Source organism: Aphelocoma coerulescens, chromosome 1A (genome assembly GCF_041296385.1).
Source record: "Aphelocoma coerulescens isolate FSJ_1873_10779 chromosome 1A, UR_Acoe_1.0, whole genome shotgun sequence".
Classification (NCBI taxonomy): domain Eukaryota; kingdom Metazoa; phylum Chordata; class Aves; order Passeriformes; family Corvidae; genus Aphelocoma; species Aphelocoma coerulescens.
The window spans coordinates 69366358-69393288 of NC_091014.1; the positions used below are offsets into that span (position 1 = coordinate 69366358).

General features: G+C 45.9%; 1 protein-coding gene across 1 annotated transcript in view; it reads left to right on the plus strand.

The window, feature by feature from the left end:
* LOC138104308 (potassium voltage-gated channel subfamily KQT member 1-like) overlaps positions 1-25472 on the plus strand; it is a 442109-nt gene extending 416637 nt beyond the window's left edge. The window contains exon 17 of the mRNA XM_069003421.1: positions 23158-25472. Within this exon, the coding sequence (XP_068859522.1) occupies positions 23158-23313 (156 nt within the window). The 3' untranslated portion in view covers positions 23314-25472. The remainder of the gene's footprint in view (positions 1-23157) is intronic.
* The last annotated feature ends 1459 nt before the right edge of the window (positions 25473-26931 follow it).

The following is a 26931-nucleotide window of genomic DNA, read 5'->3' on the forward strand; positions in this document are numbered from 1 at the left end:
TTGGAAGAGGAAAAGCATATTCAGGAAAGCCCAGACCAAGAGGGACAGAGGCTGCCTGTGTTCAGGTCCTGTTCTTATGGCCTCTCGATGTAAACACAAAGCAGGGGTTGCACTGGGGCAGAAGGCACAGGGCAGGACAGAACATATGGCTTTGCAGTGCTCTCAGCACAGCTGAATTCTCCTCCGTGCTCAGTGGCATCTTCCTCTGCAGCTGGACTCACTGATGGGTTAAAAGCTGGAACTGAGCCTCTTCTCCCAGTGTTTGCTTCCCCATGCCTCCCAGGCTTCTTTGTTTTAAACCAAAGGCTCCAAAGAGTCAAAGTTAATATTTGCCCAGCATTTCCACTACATGAAGTACCCATATAAAGCACCCATATAAGTATGGTAATTAAAAGGTGGCATGCTCTTGCCTTGTTTGAAGACCATGTAACTCCTCACTAGGAAGGTAGAAGAAGAAAGGTGACAGTTGGGGCTATTTCTTGATTTCCTAGGGATTTCTCCAGCTGCCCTGACATTTTTAATCTCCTTTTTTCCCAAGCTATATATCTCTTTCATCCCTTCACATTCTATCTCTCTTTTTTTTTCTTCTTCAGTGACCCGTAAATGTATTGGTAAACACTGGGTCAATTGCAAAGCTATCAGGAAAGGTGAAAATTAGATGAGTGACTTGTTAATCATCTCCTGGGGTTTAGCTGTACCCTGTGGAAAACTGTTGCTTCTGCTTAGAAAGCTGGCAAGGTGAGACCCAATTTCAGGTTTTCAGAGATGTCCAATCTCCTTTGTGAGGAAACAGGCAGTAAGAAACCTGGAGAGATGAGTCCTTGCTTAAGTTTAATTATCGAGGAAACCATACTCCATCCCTGGCCTTTGGGAGGCTATTGGGTTTTTTCTCATCCCCACAGTACTGACTAAGCCATGTTTTGTGGGCAGCCTCCCCACACTTGGTTTGTTTTCTTTTGGCAGTCCCGATCCTGTTGGCTGACTAGGGAGCCTGGGCCCCTTTATTTGTGCTAAAATGGCAGAGGGGGAAGGGAGGGGAGGGAATTTGCATCAATGGTAAATCACGATAAACCCTCCCTGCTACTGCCTGCTATTCTTGCCCTATGCACATTGTCCTGCAAACCTTTACAGGGTGGGGGGCTGAACCCCACGGAGCCACCAGGCTCCACAAAGACCCAGCTTTGCAAAGCCACCATCCCTGAGCCCTGCCTGCTCCCACAGGTGGCCAGATCCAATTTTAGCTGAATCCAGGAGATGGCCAGGCAGCTCAGAGGAGCTGGCAAAGCTGCAAGGGCTAAACAGCCTCAAAGATTTTTGTTGCAGAACTCAGTTGTTTCCGTCTTAACTTCGAGCCCATTCACCAGAGCTCAGTGCCCGGCAGAATCGGGCCTATCTTTTCAAAAGCAGTGTGTTTTGCCAGCGTTTCATGGTCAGTGTATACAGAGGGGAAAAAGGGAAATCCTGCAGTGGGGTGAAATGCAGAGAGAGGCTATTACCAAAATATGTAGTAATGTGGGGTTTTTTTGGGGGGGGGGAAGGGTGTGTGTTGATTTTTGTTTTGAACGTTGAAGAAATAAACTGAGCAAGCTGTTTACCACATGAAACAAAGCCGGACCGGGATATTTTCAAACCACTAAACTCGGATTTCAGACAGCCAACTTGGATTGACATACTGGATGAGCTACAGCCGATTGGCATGGAGAAGGGAGCAAAATATGCATCTGTCCTGGTGCCAACTTAGGCTAGGCTGCCGTTTTGTTTGGTGTCTAGAGAGCTGGTTTTCGTAATTAAACCAGCCTTCAAACCCTTTTTAAATAAAGCTGAAGAAAAGAGGAACTGAAAGGGATTCCTCTCGAGCGTATGCACACTGCTCTAGCAACTCCTGCAGCCGTTTCTGTGCAGTCCCTGAAAATGTTTCTTTTTTTCTTTTTTTCTTTCTTTTTAATACTTCCCTAGAAATACACACACACACACACACACACACACACAGAGCATGCACAGCGTGGCAGGACAGGGACAGAGAGGAGCTGTCACTCTGGGCTGACCCAGGGAAACACATCCATCAGGGAATTTCATCCCCAAAATCACAGGGCCTCCCCCGATTGTTTAGCAGCAGCAGCGGCAGGTCACTGTACCTGTGCACAAAACCATTGCAGCCAGGCCACCTGAATGGAGTACAAGACACTCTGTTCTGTACCAGGAAAGGGCTGGGGGAGGGGGGGGGGGGAAGGAGTGGCTTGTTTGGGATTTTTCCTTTTGTTTTTTGTTCCCCCCCCACACCCTGCCAAGTCGCTTTGATTATACTCGCCTGGTGGCCTATGAATCGAATCCTAAACATTATTCCTGTTGCAGAGGACACAGCTCTGGTGTGGGGGAGGATTAAGGCACATTCAGAATTTGGTCAGGCAAATAAAAATGTCATTTTAAATCCTGAACAACAGTTGAAAACTGTAGCCAGTTGCTAAAGCCTGAGTGGAAAGGCCAGGCAAGTAACTTGTGCCTGGGCCCATCGAGGTGGGTGGGAGGTTGGGCACCCCCCAGCAGTCACCCCAAGGCATCCCAGAGCCCTCTCCCAGCCTGTAAGATGTGGCAAAGGGCCAGGAGATTTTGCCTCTCTAAAAACTGCACAAATCTAGTGTAATTGCACACTTTGTCGTGCCGTGTTGTTGGTTTAAGTCACAGATGCTTGGGATTCAGGCTTTTATTTGCCCTTGTTGCTGAGCTGATTTAAAATAAAAAGGCAATTATGAATGGAACAGTGGAGTGGAGAGGGTTCCCTTATCTTTATCAATTTTCTTCCATTTTAATAAAAACTTTAACTTTTTTTTAACTCCTTAGAAAAGGGTTTGGTTAAAATACACACACTTTTAGTAAAAGACTTTTAAAAAAATCAAAGGCTGGAAATTTAGAGTGTTAACTTAGCTTTAAAAAGGAAAGAAGAAAATTCTGAGTACCTTTTATATCACTAAAAAGAAATCATTAAGCAGTATAATTCAGTGAAAAACACTTACAGAAATATTTTTCAACCCTTCTATTGTTTTATTTTAGGATTGCACATCCAGAGCTGGTGATTTACCATTTCAAATGACTAGCATGTATGAAAAAAGTTGTGCAGCAAAACAAAATCTCATTAAGTCCCTTGCAAAGGCATTCTTTGCAAAGACGTAGGAAACGGTTTAGTGAAAATCGCCAGCTGAATTTCTCCTCCCAGGATTCTGGTCACGAGGAATGCAGGTGGAATCTCTGAGGACGAAGCACAGTTAGAATCAGTTTTGAGGGTCAGCATTCGTGGCAATCTGCAGGACTCCGTGCTCGGCTCCGAGAGCTGGAATTTGCTTCGTGCCGTTTCCAAAACTCCCTGTCATGCCTAACAGCAGTGGCCACTGGGATCTGGCTTTCACAACAAACAGTCTGACTTCCCAGCAAACCACCTTACTCTGGGAAGGGCAGACACTGAAGAGGGCTTGTCCCCTTGCTTTCAGAAATTTTGCACCTCTGCTTTCTCAGTGCAGTGTGATTTTCCTGCTGGCTTGTTTCCACCTCGGGATTTTTTTTCACTCCCCACTCACACAGATCTCCTGCCAAAGTCCAGTTCCTATCTCGACAGTCTGGGCTGCAGCAAAATGGCAGGACCCTGTGACAGATGACAGGAACATTTGTGTTGAGGAGGATGATGGGGCAGCTATGGCTGAGGAGATTTGCAAAGCTAATAACTCACCAAATTGCTGGCAACCCTTCAAGTAAGCACTGCCTGTTGTCAGAGCTGTGCTTTTCTGAAATCTCCACTCTCCTGAAGAGAGGAGGGCTGCAGCCTCGCCAAGGACATTGCTTCTGTGGGACCACGACCTTTAAGTGACAGGGTTTGAATGTTGGCACTGCCAGTATTTTGTCTGGGACATATTTAGGGTGAGTTGTGCTGGGTGGTGGCTCAGAAGCTCGGAGTGCACAAAGCAGCTGTGGGGACAGACATCATCTAGCACCAGCTTCCAGCTCTGGAGGGGCAAGGACCACGACTAAGGTGTGTGGGGAACAGATAGGAAGGCATGGGGCACCCTGCAGTGACAATGAGCTTCCCTCAGAGTTAGGCCAGGTGTTGTAGTCCCTCCAGCAGCTTTGCAGAGTGATGTGCAAGCGCCAGCCCCCACCTGGTGTTTCATTAAAGCTGTGCATTGCCAGGACAGCATTTGCTTCGTGCTTCTGGGAGCCGAGGTGCTCTCCTGACAACTTGTGGGATGGTTGGAGGGGAGCAGGTGGGGGAGAGGGAAGGAAGGAAGGTACTGAGAAGATAGTGGGCTGCCCCCAGACCTCCCTTCCATCTGGGGGAATGATCAGCATTCAGGTGACCACTTTGGTCACCTTAGAGAAGTACATACTCTGCTAGTCTGTAAGAAGGGTGAATACAGACTGTAAAATGACTCAGATCGGATGGCAAGGCTGTGTGTTAAGATGAAAATGGCCTTACAGCATCATCTGAGTCAAAGCCTAAGCTGACACTGAGGAAGATTTGCCAAAATCCCTGTGCTTGTGCTCCCAGAGACACTGTGTTTGTCCCAGGCAGCAGCACTCTTCAGCACAGAGCCCTCCCCAGCACAGCTTCACCTCATGACTGTCTGGGAGCTCAGAAGCATTTGCAGCTGACCTTCCAAATGCATGTTTCCTTTAGAGCCAGAAGACCCTTTCCTGCTTTTGGCTGCTTTGCTCTGAGTCCCCATTCAGTGTGAAAGCCCAGCTCCCAGCCCAGCTCACACGATGGCTGCGAGCAAAACACAGACCCTGGGGTGGCTGCATATTTGGCCCTTGCTGCTGGGGGACCAGAGCTGTGCTGAGCCTGCAGCTGTCCCCTGGCCACTGCCACTCAATCAGCCCTTGTCACTGGCCTGGGGAGCGGGCAGGAGGTGGGAAGAGAGTGAAGAAAAGAGAAGGAGAGAAAGAAAAACTCCATATCCAGCCATTGGTGCAAGGGAAAAGCTGGCTTCCTTAAGTCCCTGCCTAAAAAATCTGTGAAAATAAACCCTTGCTATGTGCTCATGGTGAGCACTGCAAAAACTGATGGACTTGTGTACTTCTAAGAATTGGATATTAGGGGTTTTTCACAGGAAATAGATCTGTGCACACTTTTTAGGTGAATGGCAGGGTGTGCAAGTAGAAGCTTCTGTGTGCACAATAGCTGCCTGCATTGAGCACACCATGGAACATTTTGCTCACAGAAAGACCAGTTTATGCATAAAATAGCCCAGAGATAACACATTTCACATAGTAAGGACCTTTTATGTTCCCTCAACAGTCCTTTGGCTGGCACACTTGAAAATACCAGGCGTCTCACAATCAACAACACCTCTTGGCACTAAAACGTCCTGAACCCAACCAAAACTTTTTTTTTGATGATCAGTTGGACAACTATAAACTTGTGGGAACTGTTCTGATGTCTTGCCAGGAACAGATAGTTTTTCTTTCCTTGCTGATCTCTTTGATATTGTATTGGGATATCAAGACCTTTTTTTTCTCGGGAGGGCTTTGAGAAAAACAGGTCCTGTTTTTGGACTCTCACAATGCGTCCTGTGGGGATTAAAATAAAAGTTGTTTATAATCTATTGCTTCCTGCATTGAAGGGGCTCGCAGAGCCTGCCAGAAAACACTGCACTCTGTTGCTATTGCCACTGTGGGGTTTTTTACATTTTCACCTAAGGCCAGGCTGCAGAATCAATAGCCATGGCTAATGGCAAATTATTGACAGTTATCTCAGGATTAACTCGTTCCTGTATACAGGCCTAGTTCACCCTAGCAATATTTAAGATGTGCTGGTCCTTGAGCAAAAGAGTGTTTTGCTGCCCTGGTTGTCATGAAGTTCTTACTTTTCCTTCATACATGCAAGCCCCAAGAACTGGAACTACTCAATTTCAGAAATCTGATGTAAATCAGATGATGGTACCAGACAGCAGACTTGTTTGCAGGCTCAATGGTCCATTATCTGAAAGGATAACAAGAGTAATCCAAACCCAGTAGATGAATCAGCAATATGAAATCAACTTTTCTACCACCAAAAACAAAGAAGCAATTCACAACAGATCAGTGTGGATGTGCCAGAGGCTTTGAACTTAAACAAATAATAGCAGCTGTAAAATACATTTTTTTATTATTAAAAATCCCCTATTTTTCCCAAAACATCAGTATGTCCACCATAATCTTTCCTTTTCCTGTGAATGAGTAGTCCTGGTATCAATTTTGGATGATGTGAACCATAACCCTTAAAATCCTTAAATGACTGCTCACATCTGTATGACTTCCCCTCACTTGAAAGGGCCAGAAATGCAAATGAATTAATCCACAGGATGAGCTTGATGCAGAAAAATGTTGTTTACTTCGGTGTGTTTTGAACAGTTCATGGTTACCCCCTGCTTTGAAACAAAAAAAAATGCAGAAGCCATATGACACCAGAGAAAAAAATTTGAAGACCTTTTAGCAACTACTGGAATTAACCTGATGAACCCAAGTCTTGCCACAGGCAAGGTAAACAAATTGACCCTATGACTTCCACATAGCTTTGCTTTGCATGGAAGTGGGAGATCACTGGCGTCAGGAGTTTCAACAAGAGAACTGAGGCTCTGTTTGCTCACACAACAGTTCTCTTCAAAGGGGAAGGAAGAAATAAAATGGCGTTAAGTAATCAGTATGGTGAGGGCGTTTCCTTTTCAATGTACAAATCTGCCTGAGTTGCTTTGACTTTATCTTTGCAGCAGAATTTTTCTGGGCCTGGCATTCTTGAGTTTCAGCCTCCAAAGTCTGGAGCAGTGTTTGAGTTGAACCATATGGTTGTGCCAAGCTTTTTGGGCTGCGTTAGGTGGTGAGCTCTTCTGTGAAGCCACATCCCACAGACTTGAGCATTGTACTGAGGTATTTGCCAAGTTATTGTGGGATACTTGCCTTTGTCCCTTGGTCTGTCTGCAAAAGTCAACGAGAAGTCTCTGGTTTGTCATGTCCTCCCTTCCAGCGAGTGCCCAGTTGTTCCAGCTGTTTGCCTCTGTGCATCTCTCTGGATGTAAGGACTGGGTAGGTGATGATTTGGCTGGAGGCCACTTCAGCCCTGCCTTGTAACCTTGACAAAACAGTGCTCAGCGGCTCACCCAGGCTGAGATGTGGCAGAGCAGAGACACTTGGCCTGGGTTTCACCAGCTGTGGACACCCCAGTGCTGGCTCACTCTGGACCACAACAGCACGCCCAGAACAGTAGGACTGTATCAGGCTGCACCTTTGTGTTCACCAGCTGTGACTCCAAAAGTTTGGGAAGCCCCAGGACTTCAGTGGGATACGACATCGATTCAGAAGGGGCTGCCATTACCCTCGGGAATTTGGCTATCCCAGAACAGCCACGGTTGGTGGTTAAGTTGTCTGGTGCTGGCAAACTGCCCCCTCTTGTGCAGTGAGGATGACCTGTTAGGCAGCTCTTGCTATGGTTTATTGGCAGGGTGTGTGGCTGAGTTAACAGCAGCAATAGGAAGAATGGCGTTCCTGAAGAGTGCTGGAGCAGCTGACAGCACTGGTGTGTCCAACATTTGTCTTCCACCAGCTCACAAAGTATGTCTGAAACAGAAAGGACAACACCAGGTCATTATTGAGGCACAGCCCAAGCTCCAGTAGAGAGCCACATTCATAATGCAAGGTTCTCTGGTAAAGAGGGGCATCTCAGAGTATTCTGGCATCTACTCACTCCTGCAGGAGGAGATTTATCTCTCCTCTGAGCTGTATCTGTTGCTGGTCTATAGCTGTCCTGATTCCTGAAGCCACCATTTGAAGAAATCAGGTTTGACTGCACCCTGAAGAGAGGTGGGAGTTGTACCCCATAAATTAATAAATGCAAACCATACGAAGTGCAACATGGCTATGGGCTGTACCTCCAGCCAGCTGAAAAGACCACACTCCTCTCTCCTGCTTCACCTGGGCATCCCCACCCTGCCTTTTGTGTACAAAAGGTTTCACCATGTGCTATTTTGCCATGCACAAACATTCTTGTTTTTATCCTGCTTGTGTTTTTGTTGCACTCCTTGCATGGGTTTTCCAATATTAATGCCCCTTAGTCACACTGGAGTTAGCCAGGTTTCTTTGTATTTTTCTCCTCTCCCCAGAGGGTGTGTGGAGAGCAGAGCAGGGAGAAGTACAGCCTTCATAAATCAGGAGGCTGAATGAGCTTTCACAAGGTAAAAGCATTCTATAAAATAGATATTTTAGACCATGATATGTAGGGGTTTGTTTCATGGGCTGGAGTTACCTTCAGGAATGAATCTTCCCATTGTATATAAAGCCCATCTAACTGCTGAGAAAAGTGGGCTTTTTGAAAAATGCATTTCATCATATAATATTTACATTTGCTTTACATTGTTATGGGCTTATGGACTATTTGGCGGCCAAGACTTTTGAATAGTTCTGTTTTTCTTCTTTTTTTGAAAGCTAAAGAGATCCTGTCAGAATTGGAAGGACCAGGAGTTGACCTATTGTCTCTATTTGCCAAGTCGGTGCTAATTCCTTGTGCAGGATATTTTCATAAACAAATGCCTCAGTAAAGTTGGTTTGAAAGGAAAAAGAAAAAGATAACATGAAAATAGAAGTGGCTGGAGCCCAGCACCTGGCAGTACAAACACGTGCAGCCCAGCAGAGGGTGAGCAGCTCCTTGGGGAAAAACCTCTGGGCACTCCAAGGCGATGAGTAACCCCTGCCACGGCCATGCCCTGGCAGCCACAAGCCATGAGTCAGCCCCCCTCTGCCAAATTATAAGGGGGAGGTTGGTTTAAGTGTCCTTAGGCTTTAAAAAATAATAATACATGTGGGGTTTTCTCTTTTTGCTTGCCTTTCTGATGTTTGGACCCTTGACTCTGCCTTCTGCTCATGGTTTCCCATTTCTCTCAAAATGACTTTTTGTTTTTGAACTGAAAGCTGAGGTTCTCATCTAATCACTTCACTCCGGGAGCTGGGGCTTTTCAAGCAATAAATATCACAAGCCTGGCAAGGAGCTCTGAGAGCTTGTGTTGGTGATTGCTGCAATAACAACCTTGGATGTTTACGCAGTGTAGAAAATAGTGAAAAAAACAAGCTTCAGTTTCAAGATATAAATCTTCCCCATTGTGAGAAATAGCTTCAGAGAGCTGTTTGTTTTAATTAATAGTTGCAGAATGGTGAATAATGGCCCAAACTTTCACCTAAATCCTACAGGAAAAAAATAAAAAACAAAACCAGACATTAAAAACTTCTTTTAAGATATGAAACTTCCATCTAGCTTCTGGCTAAACATTTTCAAGTAAGAACTTATAGCTAGACTCCTGAACTCAGTTTTAATGAAGTGTCCTGATTTTAAATCTGGTTGTTCATTTAAGATCCTATATATAGATTTAGGAAATCTAACCTAAGCCCTCATTTTGAAAAAATATACCTTGGCCTCTTTCATAAATATATTTTTATATTCATATATATATATATATATAATTAGAGAGAAGTCTGTTTCTCCAAAATTCCTGGCTTCAGGCCTTGACTTGGCACTGAAAAGAATATGTGAAGAGGTTTATGAAAAATAAATCTTTGCATTCCTCTAGCACCTTTCACCTGAGTATCTCAAAGCAGTTTACACCAAGGAAGAATTATGCCATTTTATCTCTGCTCAACTCTAGAGGAATCTGCAGCATGGAGTGGCCTGGTGACTTGTCCCAGGTTGTCACAGTGGGCTTTCTGACCTGACCCAAGCTAAGGAGGGCAGTCAGTCTCCTGCTCTGTCCCTCCCTCCCCATCACCTTCCTCCTGCTCCCACCCTCGCTGCCAAAATCTGGCATGGCAGACCCATGGGCTGCTGATCTCCTGCTGCTGCCTTCAGCACCTTCATTTCTCCACACATTTCTTGCATCCCATCTCCCTACACATTTTGGAAAATGCGGCCCTGACCCCAAAGGGTTTACAGGATAAATAAACATGATTTTGTGTGTGGGTGAGAGAGACGCAAAGAGAAGCGTTGTCTTGCCAACACTCCTCCCAATCGCTCTGCTTACGTGCTTTATGTCTTTCCCTCATTCTTTATCTTTGTTTATTTAGATTATACACTCTTGAGGCCGGGGATGCTGCCTCCCTCTCCTGCCTTTACCACAGTGCAGCCCCAGAGCTGGTTGGAGCCCCACGCTGCTACCACAGTACAAACAATAATAAATAAAACCAGCACTGTGAAGAGATTATAATTAGAGCTGTGCAAAACTCAGCAGTTTTGGTCTGCATTGGTTCCTCCCTGCTGAGTCTACATTGTGTTTTGGATTTGTATGCAAAAAACCCAAAGCAAAACTCTCAAAGTGCCAAGTGTGGCTGGGTCCAGGCTCAAAATCGTGCACATACCGGGGTGTTTTTAGAGGTTCCTCCTTGAAATTATAAATCTGCTCAAGAACTGAAAGGTTCTTGAACCTTTTCAGACTTTGGGGGCCAGCAAAGTTTTTGGTTTCATTACAAAAGTCTCTCTCAGCTCTGCCTAACATACCAAGTACCACACCATGCTGCCCTGTGGCTAACAAGATGATTTAATCTTCCCCAGCTGCCAGTGCAGATCCACTCATGAGCACCACATCTGGCTTTCAAAAACAGTGTTTCAGATTGCCACATTCACTGGCCATGCCCAAGTAATGTGGGTAAATAGAGCTGTGTCCAAAATCCTGCTCTAACCCAGGGTATGGCACTGAAACCACTGTGAGCTGAGTAATCCCTGTGAGTCCCTGGGGAAGGCCCTGGGAAACGCTGCGTAGGGCTGAGGAAGGCACAGCATTTTGGCTGGCACCACACACGCAGGCCTTCACTATCACCCCCTTGTGCACACAGGTCCTGCTCCCCTCTGCCTCTCTTTCCAGACCTGGGGATGGAGGTGAAGGGCTCGAGCCCCAGAACAGCAGTGATGGCTCTGCAGCCAAACAGCCCAAGGCTGGTTAGTGGGGCAACACCAAGCACCAGGGACAGGCCACAAAATCAGAGAGGAGGGGAAGGTCAGGGTTTCCCCAGACTGGGAGAGGCCCTGGACCCGGGGCAGATGTACACAGGACTCCACCTGGAGCTAACAGGGTATAGGAGAGCTTTCCAAAGAGCTGGTTGTCCATAAATACATCATACAAAAGCATTATGAATCAAGCCACTTCCACTCCGTGCCTGCAATAAAGAGCAGCAGGCTCTACAGAGCTCTGGCCAGGGGAGAGGAAATGTGGACACCTTGGACCTGCCCGTGAGGGTGCTGTGGCCTGGTGCTCCTAGCAGGACATCCAGCAGCTCGGGAAGGAGAGAACCTCCTGTCTTCCAGACTTCTCCACGATCTCTGTGAGCTGGCTCCCGAGGCTCCCAACAGGACGTGTGCTTTGGGCATGTGCTAAGTCTCAAGTGTCTGAATTAAAGCTGGCAGGAGCTCTTACACCAGGAAGTCCCTTCCCAGGCAAAACTTCAGGATCTGCTGCGCTGCAAGAAATTGTATTGATTTTGATGAATTTTTCAGGAATGATAAACAAAGATTTGAATGGAGGTTTTTCAGTGTTTTCAAAATGAAAGGGGAGGGGATAATTTCACAGTGATTTTTCTCTTCTGCAGATCATTAGCAAACAATAAAGGGGAAAAATTAGATTGCATGGCAAAGAAACTATTTGCTTTTACCCAGGCTTGGCACAGTCTGGGGGCTTGGAGAATTTTTTCTTAATCTTTTTGCAGGACATAAAATCCACATCCTTATTAACAGTAATTAAAACCTTAGCTCAAATTCCTAGAAAAAAAGCAGTTTTGTGCCTTACCATGGACATTTCAGCTGACTGTGGCAGAGGTAAGGGTGAGGAGCCCCATTTTTTTTGATGGGGTGCACCATGCCTCAGCTGGAGCACAGCATAAGACTCTCTCCTTGGGGCTTTTGCTTTTTCCCTCTGCTTCTGTGTAATCTGCCAGCAGTAAAATGGTCACTTCTGCATGGAGGAGGAGGCATCCGTGGCCCTGGGATCCAGACTGGAGGCAGCTCCAGCAAATAACCCAGGGCACTTTTAAATATGGCTTAGACATATAGATTATATTGAGCCAGTAGATCAAAGTCACAGCTCATGGTGAGTAAAAGTAAATCAAAGGTTGGACTCGATGATCTTGAAGGTCTTTTCCCACCCTAAAGTTTTCTACAATTCTATCGTAAGTAGATGTAGCTACTTACTTATTGTAAGCAATTAAATCTGTGGGGTTCTCAGTAGTCACAAGTTTTGTTTTATTAACGACTTTTTTAAATGAATTTTTTCACTATTTTATTAATGAATTTTAGCTTATTCCTCTTTTATTAATGGATTTGAGCTTTCTGACCTAAAAAATATATGTTTTCCCTCGTGGCAGAAATTTGCGTAAAGATCTCCATGGCTTCCCAGTTCCACCTCTAGAACCTCAAGAAACCCAGTAACCCAAAATCTTAATTAAACTGCAGCACTGGTTTAAACTGTTCTACTAAATGCTGGGACAGTGAAATCTCACCAGGCCATTCTCATATTCCTACACCTCCATGTTCATGTTAATACACGTCCTTTTTTATTGCTGTACTTTTTCTCTGCAATGATATATGAAAAAGAAGAAACATGGAGGAGAAAAGTTTTTTATATATATATATATATATATGGTATATACTCGTCTCCCCTGGCAGCATTCCCTGCAGGATAAGGCTAAAGAGCTGTAAAAGTGATAGTAGTCATAGCTGAATATTTTTTTCCCCTTAATTAACAGCACAGTGCCTTGCAACAGAAAATTGAGGCAGGTTTCTGCTGACTTAGCAAGTGCCTCATGAGGAAGAAATCTATCTGGCAATTATGGCTTTGCATCTCCCGCCCTGTCTCCTGTTGTTTGTGTAAGACGCCGGTGCTTCTGCCACAGGCTTCTTCACACAGCTGTCCTGTCACTGCCAGCTCTCATAGGTAATCCATCCAGCTCAGCAGAGTTCAAGTAAGACACCTCCCTTTCTTCATTTTAATTAATGCATTATTTGAGTCTCCCCTGGGGATGTAGCCTTGCTGATTTTTCAAAATTCTTGCTTATTTTTCAAGCACAAAAGAAATGGAAAATGGCCGCTGTTGAGATTCTGGATTTGGGAAATTTGCTTTGCTCAGTCTTCTGTTCTCAGTCAGTGTTTTAAATGCCCATGGACATCTCTTTAGCTACAGAACATAATAAATTCTCTAGCTTGGGAAGGAGAAAAAGACATCCAGCCAAATTCATTGTCCCTGCAACCTCTTCTGCTGTCCTGCATACACGGTACTGCAGCTACAGCCTGCTCATGCACTGGTTTGTGTTGTCACACCCCACACATTGCTCAGGCCCTTCCAGGTGCTCAGCTATCCCAGCTCAAGTCAGGAACTGTTTCTTGCTGCATTGTTGTTTTTCCTGCACCATCGATGCCTGTGGGTTTTGCTGGTCTGGGATAAAATGCTGTTGCTTGGTGTCACTGAACAGACAGATGGACACCCTCAGCACCAGGTCACTGTGGCCCCAAATGTGGATGTGGCAGTCCAGAGTCTACCCACTTGCCATGGCTTTTTCAAGAACTCATTAAAAATATGTGTGGCAGTGCTGTTAACCAGGCCTGGACTACACCATCAAGCCAGTAAAATCCATCAAATGACAGATAAGCCAGACAGGTTAAAACCAAAGAGTTCAGCAGAGCATGTTTGAGTCAGTCAGAATCAAGAACTGCTACACCCTCAGTCAGCACTGCCTGATAATATTTCACTTGCTTTGGGTTTCTGTGTTTTAATGAGGAAACAATGGTGTTTTGTAATCCTGGCTGTTTAAACACGTAACAGCACACTGTGCTTCTGCAGCTTCTCCCTCCAATCGCCTCATGAGCGTTGGGCAAAGTCCTGTGGCACCTTCAGAGCCCATGGGAGTTTCAGTGAGTGTGTTGTGTAAAGGCAACCCCAGGGACTCGTCCCATGCTGAGCAGAGAAGGAATGAGGGCACAAGTTTTCATTTAACCTGTTTGACAGCTCATGGTGCAAAGGCCCAGCTCTCACTTCCCAAGACCCTCACAAGTGAGCTTCTCCCAAGTTTCCTGCATTGCTTTCACTGAAACAGGGCACAGCAGAATGAGGGCCCAGGACAGGCTCCACAATGCCCAGGACATGTTGTGAGCTTGGCTTTTCTGACAGCAGCACAAATCTGCACACAGACCAACCCTTACTCTGGCTACAGCGTTTGGCTAAAATGGTGTAAGCTGAAAATAGAGACCCAGGCAGTGGCCTCCCAGTGACACTCCCTGACCTCCAGTCAGTCATCCTTTTGCTTCCTGATCACTTTTTTCTTCCTGGCATGAGCAGCAGGCCACACTTCCAGCCTTGTTCTACTGTGTCCATGTCAATCCTCAAAGAGCCAACACTAAGAAAGACAAAGTACCACCACCACCTTCTCTTCTCCTGTCCTCTGCCAACAGGGACTGATCTTCTTTTTCCAACACAACTTCCTTCCTTCCTATAGCCAACATTTCAGCCTCCAAATTATATTACTCTTACCTTTGTGTTGGTCTGGGTCTTCTGTTTTGTTCCAAGACTGAAACCTATCCAATTTCAAGTGATTTCATATCAGAAACACAGGAAATGACAGATTATGTGATCCACGTGGTTAACAAATATTGGTAAGGCTCATCCAGGAAGTGACTTGTCCTCAATGCACAAAGGCTGGGCTGGGCTATAGACTAGATCTTGGGTTTCTGAGCTCCTGGTCAAGTCCTACAAGAGCTACCTGGAACTCTTCTAGTACCTACATGTCTCTATCTAAATCTCCATCACCATGATGCCTGTGCTCCTCCCAATAACAGCACTCCCTCTCTCCCTCTTGCTTTGCCCTTCTCACCAACCTATAAGTAAAGATGGGCTGATAATTTGAAGCAGGGATGTGTGTGTGTGTAGGTGTGTGTGGGTGGGTGTGTGTGTGTGTGAATGGAGGGCAGTTGTGTATCAACACCTGTGATAAAGTGTGTGAAAGTTACCTTGGCACACGCAGTCCATCATCTGTGTCAGGTCACCAGGGCTGGATTAAGGGAATTCTCTGACTGGGTTCAGTATCAGCAAGTTATTCTTGCAACTAAGCTGAGAAGAATCAGTCCAAAGTGACCTCTCCCTTGCAGGAACTGGTGAACCATATCTAGCCATGAGCTGGTGTGGTTAGATGTTGTTCTCACAGAGGGGATTTATTTGAGCTCAAAAAAGCCAAAGTGAAGGCAAAGCAATCAGAGCATAGAAGGCTTGATACCATCTCTTCCAAGGGTTAGGTGAGATGCAAACACCAAGTTCATCACACCCATCTAAAATGCTGAGTTATCACACCCATCTAGTGAAAGGCATAAGGTCGCTTCTTTCTCAGTGCTCCTTTGGTACCATCTGAATACTCAGTGCTGCTTTTCCCTCTTATTGTTCCTCTCTGCCCAGTATTGTTTAGAGATTTAAAAATTAAATTAATCAGCATCTTGGAGCATAAGTTCCAAGGTGGCTTTATTGTGAAATTGCAGCGTGACTCACAGAGGCTGCAGATCCACCTTTGAGGCCAGCCTGGCTCTATTTTTGCCTGTTGTTTGTCTCCACGCTGGTTTTGCAGCAGGACTTGTAGCCACACAGTGCAATGAGCTGAGAAATGGCAGTGCGTCATCCCGGGTGTGGCTGAGGAGCGATGTCACAGAGAGAGATGGCAAGATTACAGGGAGGATCTGAGCAGGATCCGGAGGAGGGTGAGGAACAAAACGCCCTGCAACAATAGAAATATCCATTTATGCGTGTGACTCAGGAGACAGAGAGTTCTGCAAAGTCTCATTCACCTACTGGGGGGAACAAATTCCAAACGTCAGAAAGCACTGGCTGCAGACACAAAGACAGACAGGTGTGTGTGCAAAGAGCTGGAATGGGACAAGTTCTCACAAGGGTCCAGCTCAGCCAGCGGCCGAGTGCTGCTGCTGTGGAATGGCAGCTGTGGGAAGTTACCCTAGTGTCCACTCAAAGAGTGGCACCACTTGAATTTCTTGAGCCAGAAACCAGTACTTCTGGGAGCAGTAGAAATTATGCTGCCTGGTTTCCTGTGACTCTCTATTTTGTGGTTGATTATCTGAGGCTAATAAGGGGCAAGAGCTGAATAAAGCTTTTCCTGTGGTCAGGGCATCCTGTGTGGATTCTCCAGGGTCTAATAATACAGTTCACCTTCCTCTTCTGCCTTTCCTTCAAAGAGGCTCTAATTTGGATGTCTGTCTTCTGCACAAGTGCCAAACTTCCAGAAATCTGTATGAACTTTTTATCTGTAAGGACTCTCTGGCAAACCTGCCTGAAGTTGGCCAGCTTGATCCAAAGCTGCTGTGGCAGTCTACACACGGATACATCTTCAGCCAAACCTCATTTGTTTAGGAAGAGAGGATTCATATTAAAAAAATAAATCACACCTTCCCCAAAGCAGTAGCACATGATCTGTGTGCTGACCAGGCCTGCTTTAGAAAGCCAGGGCTCAACTTGTGATAGTTGCTTAGCAGTTAAGCAAACAGCATCTTACACCAGAAACAGCAACCACAGACACAGGTCTTACTGGGGAGCTTCATCAGTGCAACTGTGGCATGGGAAATACAAAAATAAAATGCTCACCGAGAGGGTACCAGCAGGAAATACCCCAGGAGCACAGGGCACAGGGATAGACCTTTGTGCTACCATTGAAACAGGAAAGGTAGATGGAAACCAAAATAAATGAAGCTATACTTAAAATAAAGATTACTATACTCTAGGCCGACGGAGGTTGTAACACCTGACCTAAGGATGGGTGGGGATGTTTGGGATAAAGGAAGGGAGGCCTGGAAAATTGTGGCATTATCTAGATAAGTTTCATGGAATGAAAATAAACAGCTGGCATCTGCTAAGGGGTACGTGGAATAAGTCAAACAAGACAGTCTGGTGGTTCATATATTTTTTTGGTGTTCATGAAGAATTGGGTCTGCCAGAACAACTGCCATGGCAGTGGAGCTTATCTAGGTTCTACTCATGCACCTGTTTACCAGACCTTTGAAGTTACTGGCAAGAGCTCCCCTGGTCTGGAGCTGGTGCTTCTGTGCTGTTTGCACCCTCAGCAGAGCCCAGCAAGGGGTGCACAGCTCTGTGCTGGGCCAGGGAGTGCTGGAAGTTGGCTACAGGACACTGATGTCCCCCAGTGAGGTGTTTCCCTGTGTCTGTGCCACCTGGCTTTTTTTCTTACAGCATCATTGTAGAGTTGAGGCCAATTCCAAATCTGTTACAACTCATCCCAAAACCAGACAGTTAATGGGATCCTGTTCATCAAAGCCTTCCTGTTGTTTAAGAGACATGACCTGCTAGTTCTCTGCTAATATGAATGCCAAAGTGTTTTCAAGAAGGATATCATGATAGATGGCAATTATTGCTCCTCAGAGACTTGAAAAATGGTGGTGTAGATATATTTCTGGGCATATGTGTGTATGAGTACTTAGGAGACTCCAAAAGCTTATCCTAAAGGTATAATCCTGCAAACTGTTGACCATTCTGGCTCTACTCCAGCAAAGCACTTAAATATTTGGTGGACTCAGGAAGATTCTTCACATGCTTCAAGTTAACACATCCATAAGCACTTCATTGGAGCGGGCTCAGAGGCTGCACTAGAGCCACACCTTGCACAAGAGAAATCTCCCCAAGCCAGTCCCAGTCTCTGTGGCTGGTGTGGCCAGTGGCTTCCTCACAGCTACCAACAAGCTATGTCAACACTGACATTGCCTGGCCTTGCTGAAGGGAAAAAAGTTTCAGTGGATTCAGAATTTCACCTCAGTGAAATATCTCCAGCAATACAAGCAAGGTGAGAGGGAGGCAGTTTTGCATGCAGTGCTGTAGAGAAAAGATTTTCCTTCCCAGAATCAGCAGTCTCTGGGCAGCAATAAATCCACATGCTAAAAAATAAAGCAATTCCTAAAATAAACAATTCAGGCTTCGAACTGTACAATAGGCAATTAGTTTGAATAATTGGGTGTAACTGTAGGCAGAGAGAAGCTACAAGACCAGATGTGCATATAAAGCTAAACATGGGCTTTACAGAATCTAATCAAATCAGTCCACCATCTGGAATGAGAAGAAACATCATGTGACAGACCTGGTCAACATGTGAAAATGGCACAAATTTCAGGATAACCAGCTTAAGCTAAATCAGTATGTCACGTGAGTCAGAAATGGAAGTATCCATAAAATGGATCACACCAGTTCAACTAAATCACATCTGATTTTACTACATTAACACCATTTTCTCCTACAAACTGACCTTAGGTGACCTATCACAAATAACAAGCTGGGAGTATCAGAAACAATTACATGCAGGTAGAAATAGCTCATGGCAGACTAAGGTTCATATGCACACCTCTATCCATACGAAATAAATCCTACCTATCAAATGACTCTTTTCCAAGCAGTTGGTGTTAAAACCCTCCAGGCAGGTGTGTTTAAGTCAGAGCTGCAGAGAGTGGATCCTGATTCATTGGAGCTACCTCGGGAGCAGGAGCTGCAGCAAGGGCTGGAAACAGAGGAAGTGGCAAAGCCAAGAGCACAGAGTTGGGCCACTGCTAGAGAAGGGGTGTTCAGTGGGCTGAGCTCAGGCCTCCGGTGGTTTGGAAACCCTAGGCTGGGATATAATGTTTGCATGGCCCCAGATGGGGTTGACTTTGCAGTGTCAGCTGGAAAATATCACACCACCAGGCAAAGCCCTGGGGATGCCCTTGCTGAGCTCCACTGGGTTCTGGTGGCTCTGGGCTGTCCATGCTTAGGTTTGCAGTTTGCTGTGGGATGAGGGCTGCCTGGCAAGGAGGGGAGGTCTGGACAGTTTATCTCCCAGGACAAAGCCCCACTCATGCAGCAGCTCTGTCAGCAGGGGATGGGGCTCAGCCACACAGGGTCTCTTCCATCCTCCACCCCTGCCAGGACACCTTGGGCTGTCCTGCAGGCTCACAGCTTTCTGCACTGCAGTGAGGCAAACAGGAAGCCAAAGTCAATCCAGCTCAACCAAAAGCAGAACTTGCTCCATGACATTTTGATTGGTGGCACAACTTGGGCTGCCCCCTCTCCCTCCTCCATTTCGTGCTGCATCCCTGGGACCAGCAGCCCAGAGGTGCTGCAGACAACTGCACCAAGGCTGCCCTGCTCAGCCGTGTCCAGCAGCCCGGGTAGGACTGCTCCAGGGAGGGACAGAGCAGAGCCTCCAGGAGGTGACAGCGACTCTATGTAATGAATGGGGTTAAGTTTTGATACAAAGCTTCACTGACTTGGCAACATGTGAGTGTGTTTGTGGGTTTACAGATTTACTCCAGTGCTCCAGCAGACCATCCTCCCCTTCTGCTGCTTCTCTGGAAACAGTTCAAGTCAGTGTGTTGTGCACATAATTGGTACTGGCTTTCCCAGCCTCCAGAAATCATATTAAAAAGATAGACAAAACCTAGGGGGAGGGATTTTTCTGGCCTAATGTGACAGGAGCTGGGGAGACCATGTGGCTAGTCCAACTGAGTTTTCCACACATGCATTTTGTTCATGGTCTGTGTGCGCAAAATATGTCAGGAAAAAAAAGCTCTCAGGGCAGTTAGGAATCTGTCCAGCATGTGGCAAATCCCCAGTATCACCCAGCCCTCCTCCTCCATCCTGCTGCCATTCCAGGGGTCTTTCTCCACAAGGCATTTCTGCAGCAGGAGTCAACTGAGGTAAAAAGAGGTATTTAAGCAACACCAGCTCTCGCAAACAGAGGCTCAAAAGTATCCTCAAACAGCCTATAGGTGTTGAAAGCCAATCTGGTGCTCAAGGTGAAGGGGAGGGACACCTTGAGCTCCATGGGTTGAGTGACTTTGTGGCTTGCTGTGCCTCGCTGGAGCTGGTGGTGGGGCATTTTTATTTTTTTGTCTAACAGTGCTGCATGTCACCATGGAGTCCAGCCTGCTTTCACGGGGGGATGTTAGAATAAACACACATTTCAACACTCCTTCAGCTCACCTCACAGTCCCAATAACAACCGTGCAATATTTTAAACTGCTTTTGCAAGTCTCTTTTCTACAGGGCAGTTGAAAGGATATTAAAGCATTTTAACAATTTTATAGATCATCTCCGGAGCGCTATTGTGATGTGGGAGAACAGGAGTTTTGTTGCCATTTGCTCATGGACAGCTGCCAAGCTCACCTGTCTCCACCGAGCCTTCCAGGGCCATATCACATCTCTCTGGAAACTCTTCGGCCAGCTCTGGATGGTTTCTCACTTTACTCATCTGAAAAACACGTTGCTCAGTTTAACCCTTTCCCAGCACTTGCTTGGGGGTGTTGCTCGAAACAGGCAACTTCTGTTTGGGCTTAGGGAAAGTAAGAGCTGTGAGGTAGATCTGGAGAAACCTGAAATCAGGACCCTCCTGTGGAAAAAAAAACCCTTCACCCACATGAAAATTCCTCTAACCCTGCAAGTCATCCTACTGACTTCGGGCAAAGTGTCCACAGCTCTTCTTTTGCCACTCCCCGATCACAGTTACCCAGCCTCCAAATCTGACCCTTCTTTAAAAAGCCCCAATTCAACAAGGTGCTTAAGAATTTGTCTTTCTGACTAAAGTTTTACCAGCCTGGTTGCTTGTTTACAAGTAAGGCATACTTTAGAGCATCTGAAGCCAGAAAGGGGTGGCCTGAGCCTGTGTATAAAATACAAAGCTAAGGATTAGAACAGATCTGCCACTAATTACATTTTCTTATGGGCCACTTAATTTTGCAGAGTCCTGCTTCTAATCTCAAAAATTATCAAGAAAACCCTCCTGTGTGTACCATTGACACAGGAGAATTTTGCAGTTTTGTTTGCTGACACTCAGGAAATATTTACTGATCCTCATGTGGAAGGTGTGACAGAAGTGTAGTGTATTCTACTCCCCTATGTAAGAATTTCTCAGTTTCCATCCCTACAAATGAATATTCTCCACCCTCCTCTTCTCCTGGAAAGAAAAGTGCATAAAATTATTCCCCGTCACATTCTTTCACTGAGCTGGCAAAACACAGTGAAATACAGTGAGTTAAAATGATATGGAATATGCAGGCATAGCTTATCTAAGATAAAGCGTGCAGATCGAAATCAACAAAGCCTCACAAAAGAAAGCCCCAGAAAAGCTTTCATCTGCCTGATCCCATTTCCCTGCCTACACCTCTTTTTATCCTATTGCAATACATTAGTTCTGCTTTAGTTTGTGCTCTGCAGCAACATTTCTGCTTAAGAAAGATTCTGTTGAGTCATTACCAGCATCAGCCAAACAGGCTTTTCAAGAATGGAGGAGAAAATAAAGGCTGTGGTTTTTAAATTAATTCCATGCTGCTTAACCCTTAAACCACTAGTGACTTGCAGACTCTCGGCCAAGTTAATGCTGAGCAGTATTTGGGGCTGTTGTGCCTGAGACAGAGCAATGTCAATGCTTTTTGTCAGTGATTGACCACTCAGGCAGTGCTGGCCATGCACCTGGAAGGCAGAAATTGTAGTGAAGGTCTCTGCTGTCCAGCCCATGTCCTAAACACTCCCTTCTTGGTTGTAAACCCTGCCTCAGATAACCCAGACCCACACCAAAACAGAGGCAGGGAGAAGGGCTTTTCTACCAGAAGCTAGCAGTCGTAAATGTAGGAATGGAAGGGAGACCAGCACATCTCTCCCTCTATGCTGTAGGAGAGGTTCTCCACTCCTTCTTCCCCCAGCAGGTTGTATTTAGGAGAGAATAGTGTTTGCCAAAAAGATAGAACTTGAATAAGCTCCTGGTACCTTGAGGTTTGAGGGGCCCCCACGGGAGCCAACACTTGGAGTGAGAAGAGACAGAAGAGGCAAAAGCAGATAAGGTGATTTTCCTTGCTTTGGTTTTTAAAGCAATCTCAGCCTGCTAAGCTTTCAGTCCATGCTGCCAATGGCTATTTCCAAAGTTATCTTTGCACAGAAAAAGGCTGGAATCCTTCTCTCTCTCATTCTCTCTGCCTCACATTTTAATGCAAGCTCAGTTTAGATCTGATATCACTCTAAAAGGTTTGCTATCAAAGTTTATTAGACCCACTGGGACAGATCACAGTTTGCAGAGGCTCATAGTTTCACAGCAGATAACTGTAAAGTGAACCATTCAATGTTCTTCAAAATGCTCATTTTTCTTGGGCTCATCTGTAACACAAAGCTGCACTGTGTTCAAGCATCATTAGAAGTGGTCCCAGCTGATTACATGATGCTGGCCATAGTTCTGCCTTTGGAGCAAAGTCAAGCAGCCCCCCGCCCCCAGCCTGTCCCACTGGGTGATGCTAAGGCAAGTGGGAGCCATTTGCAGTGAAGGCAAGCCCTACCAGCACCGGGGGGAAATACCTGCTGTGTGCTCCTAAAAAAAGGTCAGAACTTTAAAAAAAATACAGGGAAGCATGAGTGCAGCTTCCATTTAACAATCCAGATTTGCCTTTTCCTGCTTAGTGGTAATAATAATAATAACAATTAGGAAAGACTCATTTACCTAGGGACTACAGCTGAGAAATTTCAGCTAGAAAGCAAAGAAATGATAGAAGGAATTAATATGTCAGTCTTCCAATAGAATGGTTGTTCTTTTTTTTTTTTTTTTAATGAAGTCATTGGTGTCATTATGTGGTTTTTAGTAGGCTATCCTAAAAATGCATGGGAATAAACACCCTATCTGGTAGGATCTCTGACTGTAACATGTATCACAGAGGCATCTATTTACAGTGTGAAGGGAGGGGAGGCTGTTTCATTTCCCAAGACAGTAATGGAAAGCATGATGTCCTACAACCAAGGGTGGTGAAGGCTGGGAGAGGTACTGGGAAAAAAACATTCACAATAAACCAAAGAGTGAAGGGGAGTTTCAGGGCAGATATTTGCAAGATGCATCACCATCATCAACCCTGGGAAAAGGCTGAGAGACAAAATGGTTGAGTTGAGTCCTTGGGCCAGCCATGTCCTGTCATTCTGCTGCCATTTACCCTGTGACTTTGTAGTGTCATCTGGTCTAGAGCAGCAGGCTGGACAAAAGTCAGGAGCTGGTGGTTCTCAGATGCCCATGCTCCCTTGCCAGGCCTTTTCCTTGCTTTTGACCTCGGAATGCGAGTCACCAGAAGCATTTGCAACCATCTGACAGCTCGTCTGCTCTCTGATTCCTTAACAGGTCATGCAGATGGACCAGAAGCTGGATGATATCCTGAGCACGCTCCAGGCTCAGCTGGGGGATCAGTCCCAGGCACAGATGCCAGGGCCAGCCATCCCACCTGTCAGACCTCTGCAGACAACCACAGAGTCCCCCCCAGTGAACCAGAAAATGTGAAAGCCAGTGGACACTCACATGTGACCCTCTTGTTCTTTCATGTCCGAGTATTTCTCAGTCTTGGTGTCTTCATCTGTGTCGTGGGTGAAATGAAATATTCTGCAGTAGTAGGTTAATGAGGAAAAACAAAAATAGAGAAAAAAAAAAAAAAAAGAGAAGAAACAGCAAGAAGCCAGTCACGACCTTAGAAGAGCACATAAGTTTTGCACCTGTTTTATTTTAGCCATCGTTAGCTAAACTCTGCCAGCCCGCGGCAGTCCCATCCCCCCAGCCCCATTCGGGCTGAGCACACAGGCACCGGGCACGCTGTCGAGGGAAGCATCCCAGCCAGGGTTAGGATGACCCATTTGTGGGCACGGAAGGGGAAAAGAACTGTTCTTTTGGCATTTAATCACTAAGTTTAATGCTCACAGCATGCCCGAAAGGGGGAAAGGAGCCAGCATTTGAACATGAAACAAATGGAAATCAGTGAACAGGAAAATTAAACAGCATGTTTTGACTTCTACCAAGCAGTGAGGATCATAAGAAGGGCAGATTTATATGCTAGTGCGAATGACAAAGTAAAGACAACAGGCTACTGATTAAAAATATGGAAGTGTACACAGGCTGGTTGACATATGAAAGGCTGAAGCAAAGATTTCAGCTAATTAAAGCAAAGGGTTGCCAGTGAGATGAGATGCATGTTGGAACAGACAGGCAGGAGAGATAGGATCTGCGTAGGCTTACTGCACCAGAACACTGTAATAGCTATCAGCTACGCTGATGACTGTTATGCAAAATGTTCTCAAGCTTTTACCTTCATTCAGCAGCGGTTGTTGACTCCAGTTACCTTAATTTTAACGTAAGAAACCTGCATGGTAATTGGCTGTGACTATCTGTGAAGCTGGGTTCTAGCCACCAAGTAGCAGGGTGCTGCAGGAGGGCTGCAGCTGTGATTGAGAGTGGCAGGGTTTCTTAAGGAAAACAGAAATGCACGCACTGTTGATGAAAGTTAATCGCTGTTTAAATAAACTGCTGTATATAATTTTAAATGCTAGATTTATTTTTTGCCTTGTAATCTGGCTGTAGATCGAGTGCATATGCTGGCTGATGTACTGCTGTTGAGGAACACATCTGGTGCAGTGTCATGGGTTACATGCAGGTAGCTGGGCTTGCAAGCTGCAGATGGAAATGCAGATTGAGATGCAGATTTAAATGCAGATTGAAGTACAGGTTGAGATCTGGGTGGGAGTCCGGGACAAGAGGATGAACTGCCGACCTTTGGGATGACAAAAACACAACGGCAGGTGATGCCAGCCAGGTGACTGGACACTGAGACACAGCAGCAGCCGGGAATTGGACCTTTTGGACAACAAGGGAGATGAAGATGGGTGATGCCAGCGAGGTGGATGGACACAGAGACAGAGGCAGGAGCCAAAGACTCGGGAGGAAGAGCGAGACTGGCCACGGGGAGGCTGTGATGAGATAAAACCCCAGGGGTTCCTTTGCTGGGGTCCCTCCTTGGAGGCACCAGCTCGGCTGTTTGTGTGTCACTGCCCCAGGAATAAATGGCTTTATGGAATGAGACATCTGGGACTCTGCCACCTCTGCCATGCAAACCTGGTGTGATGTGAGGGGGATGTGTGGGGAGCCAGGCGGGGACCTGTTGGTCCCTGGAGCCAGGGAAGGGCCTTCGGTCCCAGAAAGTTCCTGACCTTGGGAGTGCCACTGCCAGGGAGCCCTGGGAATGGTCCAGCTGGGGAGTTTCCTTAACAGTGTCACCGTAAAACGGATCTTACCTGGCACTTCAGAAAAGGGACAATACAACACTGTTGCTAAAGACCTAAATAATAAACCAAGCTAAAATGGGTGCAGTGTTACTTACTCCAGTCTTTTTAATATATTTGCATAACCAACAATTTGAATGAGCAGAAGACTGCAGAGCAAAGACCTGAGTCCTGGGAAATCCTAAATATATTCTATTCCCACTCATATCCATGAAAGCCAAGCCTGCACTGCATTTAAAAAGCAACCTGAAAGACTGGTCCCTTAATAAGCATTTATTTGGACAAATGAGTGGTCCATTTCAATGTAATCAAATTAGTTTCTAACTATTACCTGTCCCTTTAAAACTCTTTCCCAGGTTTGTGTGTCTGGGAATTCAAGCTTGGAAAGAGCACAATGAGACTGATTCCAATCTTTAGATTGCAGGCGCGTCTTAGACAGAATATTAATGATGTGTAAGAGGCAATAAAAAAAAAAGAAACAATGTGGTTTTAATTAAATCAGCTGACAAGCTGCCGCTCCATCTTGTCTGATTACTACAGAGTTACTGAACATGACCAAATACAGCATGTAACATGGGAAAAACAGTAAATAATCATTGCCAGAGCATTGACTTGCTCCTGGCTTTCAGTCAGGGTTGTGAGCTTCTGCAACGGTCCTTCATTAAATCTCCCTGACTCTGGCCAGCCAGAGCTAAATGGGCAACTGGACACCAGATTAGGGCTAACATCATTTCATCAGCCACAGCTAAAAGAAAATAAATTTGCCTGGAGACCCCTTTGCCATGGAGGTTCATAAGAGGAGCAGTGCAGCTTTCAGCAGAAGAGCTCAGGGGCTGCTGTGGCCAACACAAGGTGACACTTCCTTCTGCAACCCTGCAGATATTTGTGTGAGGGATATCCTGATCACTTGGTGGAACAAGTAATGCAACAGTGTTTTACTTACTATTCAGCCTCAACAGAAGTGTTCAGGCACTATATATATAGCAACACCTACTACTCTGAAGTGCCTGGAAAATCCAGCCAAATAGAATACGAGTGGTCACAGCTACGGTGAGTGTCAGAAGGGATGAGTGGGTGGGAGGAAAGGACAAAGAGGCACGTGGTGGTCCCTCCAGAAAAACAGAATGTGTCCCAGACTGTGTATGCATCTGTGTGTGCAAACATGTCTTTTTTAAACACAAGCCAGGGTTTCCCCAGCAAGTCTTGAGTGAGACCAGAGCCTGAACTTCTCAGGTTTTAAAATCCAGCAGTGCTGGACATACATCCACTTTACAGCTGGTGCTGTGGACACCACAGTGTGGCAGAACCTGTGACCACAACACTCCCTGTTGCTAAAACAGAGAGATGAGGGTGCAGCCTGGGAAAATTGCAGTGAGGAAGGAAGAAGACTGGTGGGAAACACCCATTTTGACACCATATGAAGAGATTAATGGTAAAAAAATTCAAGCAACATAGATTAGCCATACTTAAGAAAATCTCCACACCCACAGCTAAGACAGGAGTTGCCATCCAGCAAAATCTTTCCTATTGCCCAGGGGGAAATGTACACAGAATTGGCACTGATGTGACCACCTGGTGACACTTCCTGACCCTTCTTCTGAGCAAAGATTGTTTGGTACAGGGAACAAATTGTATATTAATACACTTGCACTTGGCCTTGTTGAACTTCATGTGGTTCTCATGGGCCCACTTCCTGGGTCTGTCCAGGTCCCTCTGGATAGCATCCCTTCCCTCAAGCCCATCCGTGCCCAACTCAGCTTGCTGTCACATGCAAACCTGCTGAGGGGGCACTCCATCCCGCAGGCTGGGGCACTGAGGATGATATTAAATAGTGGTTTTCCCAGTACAGGCC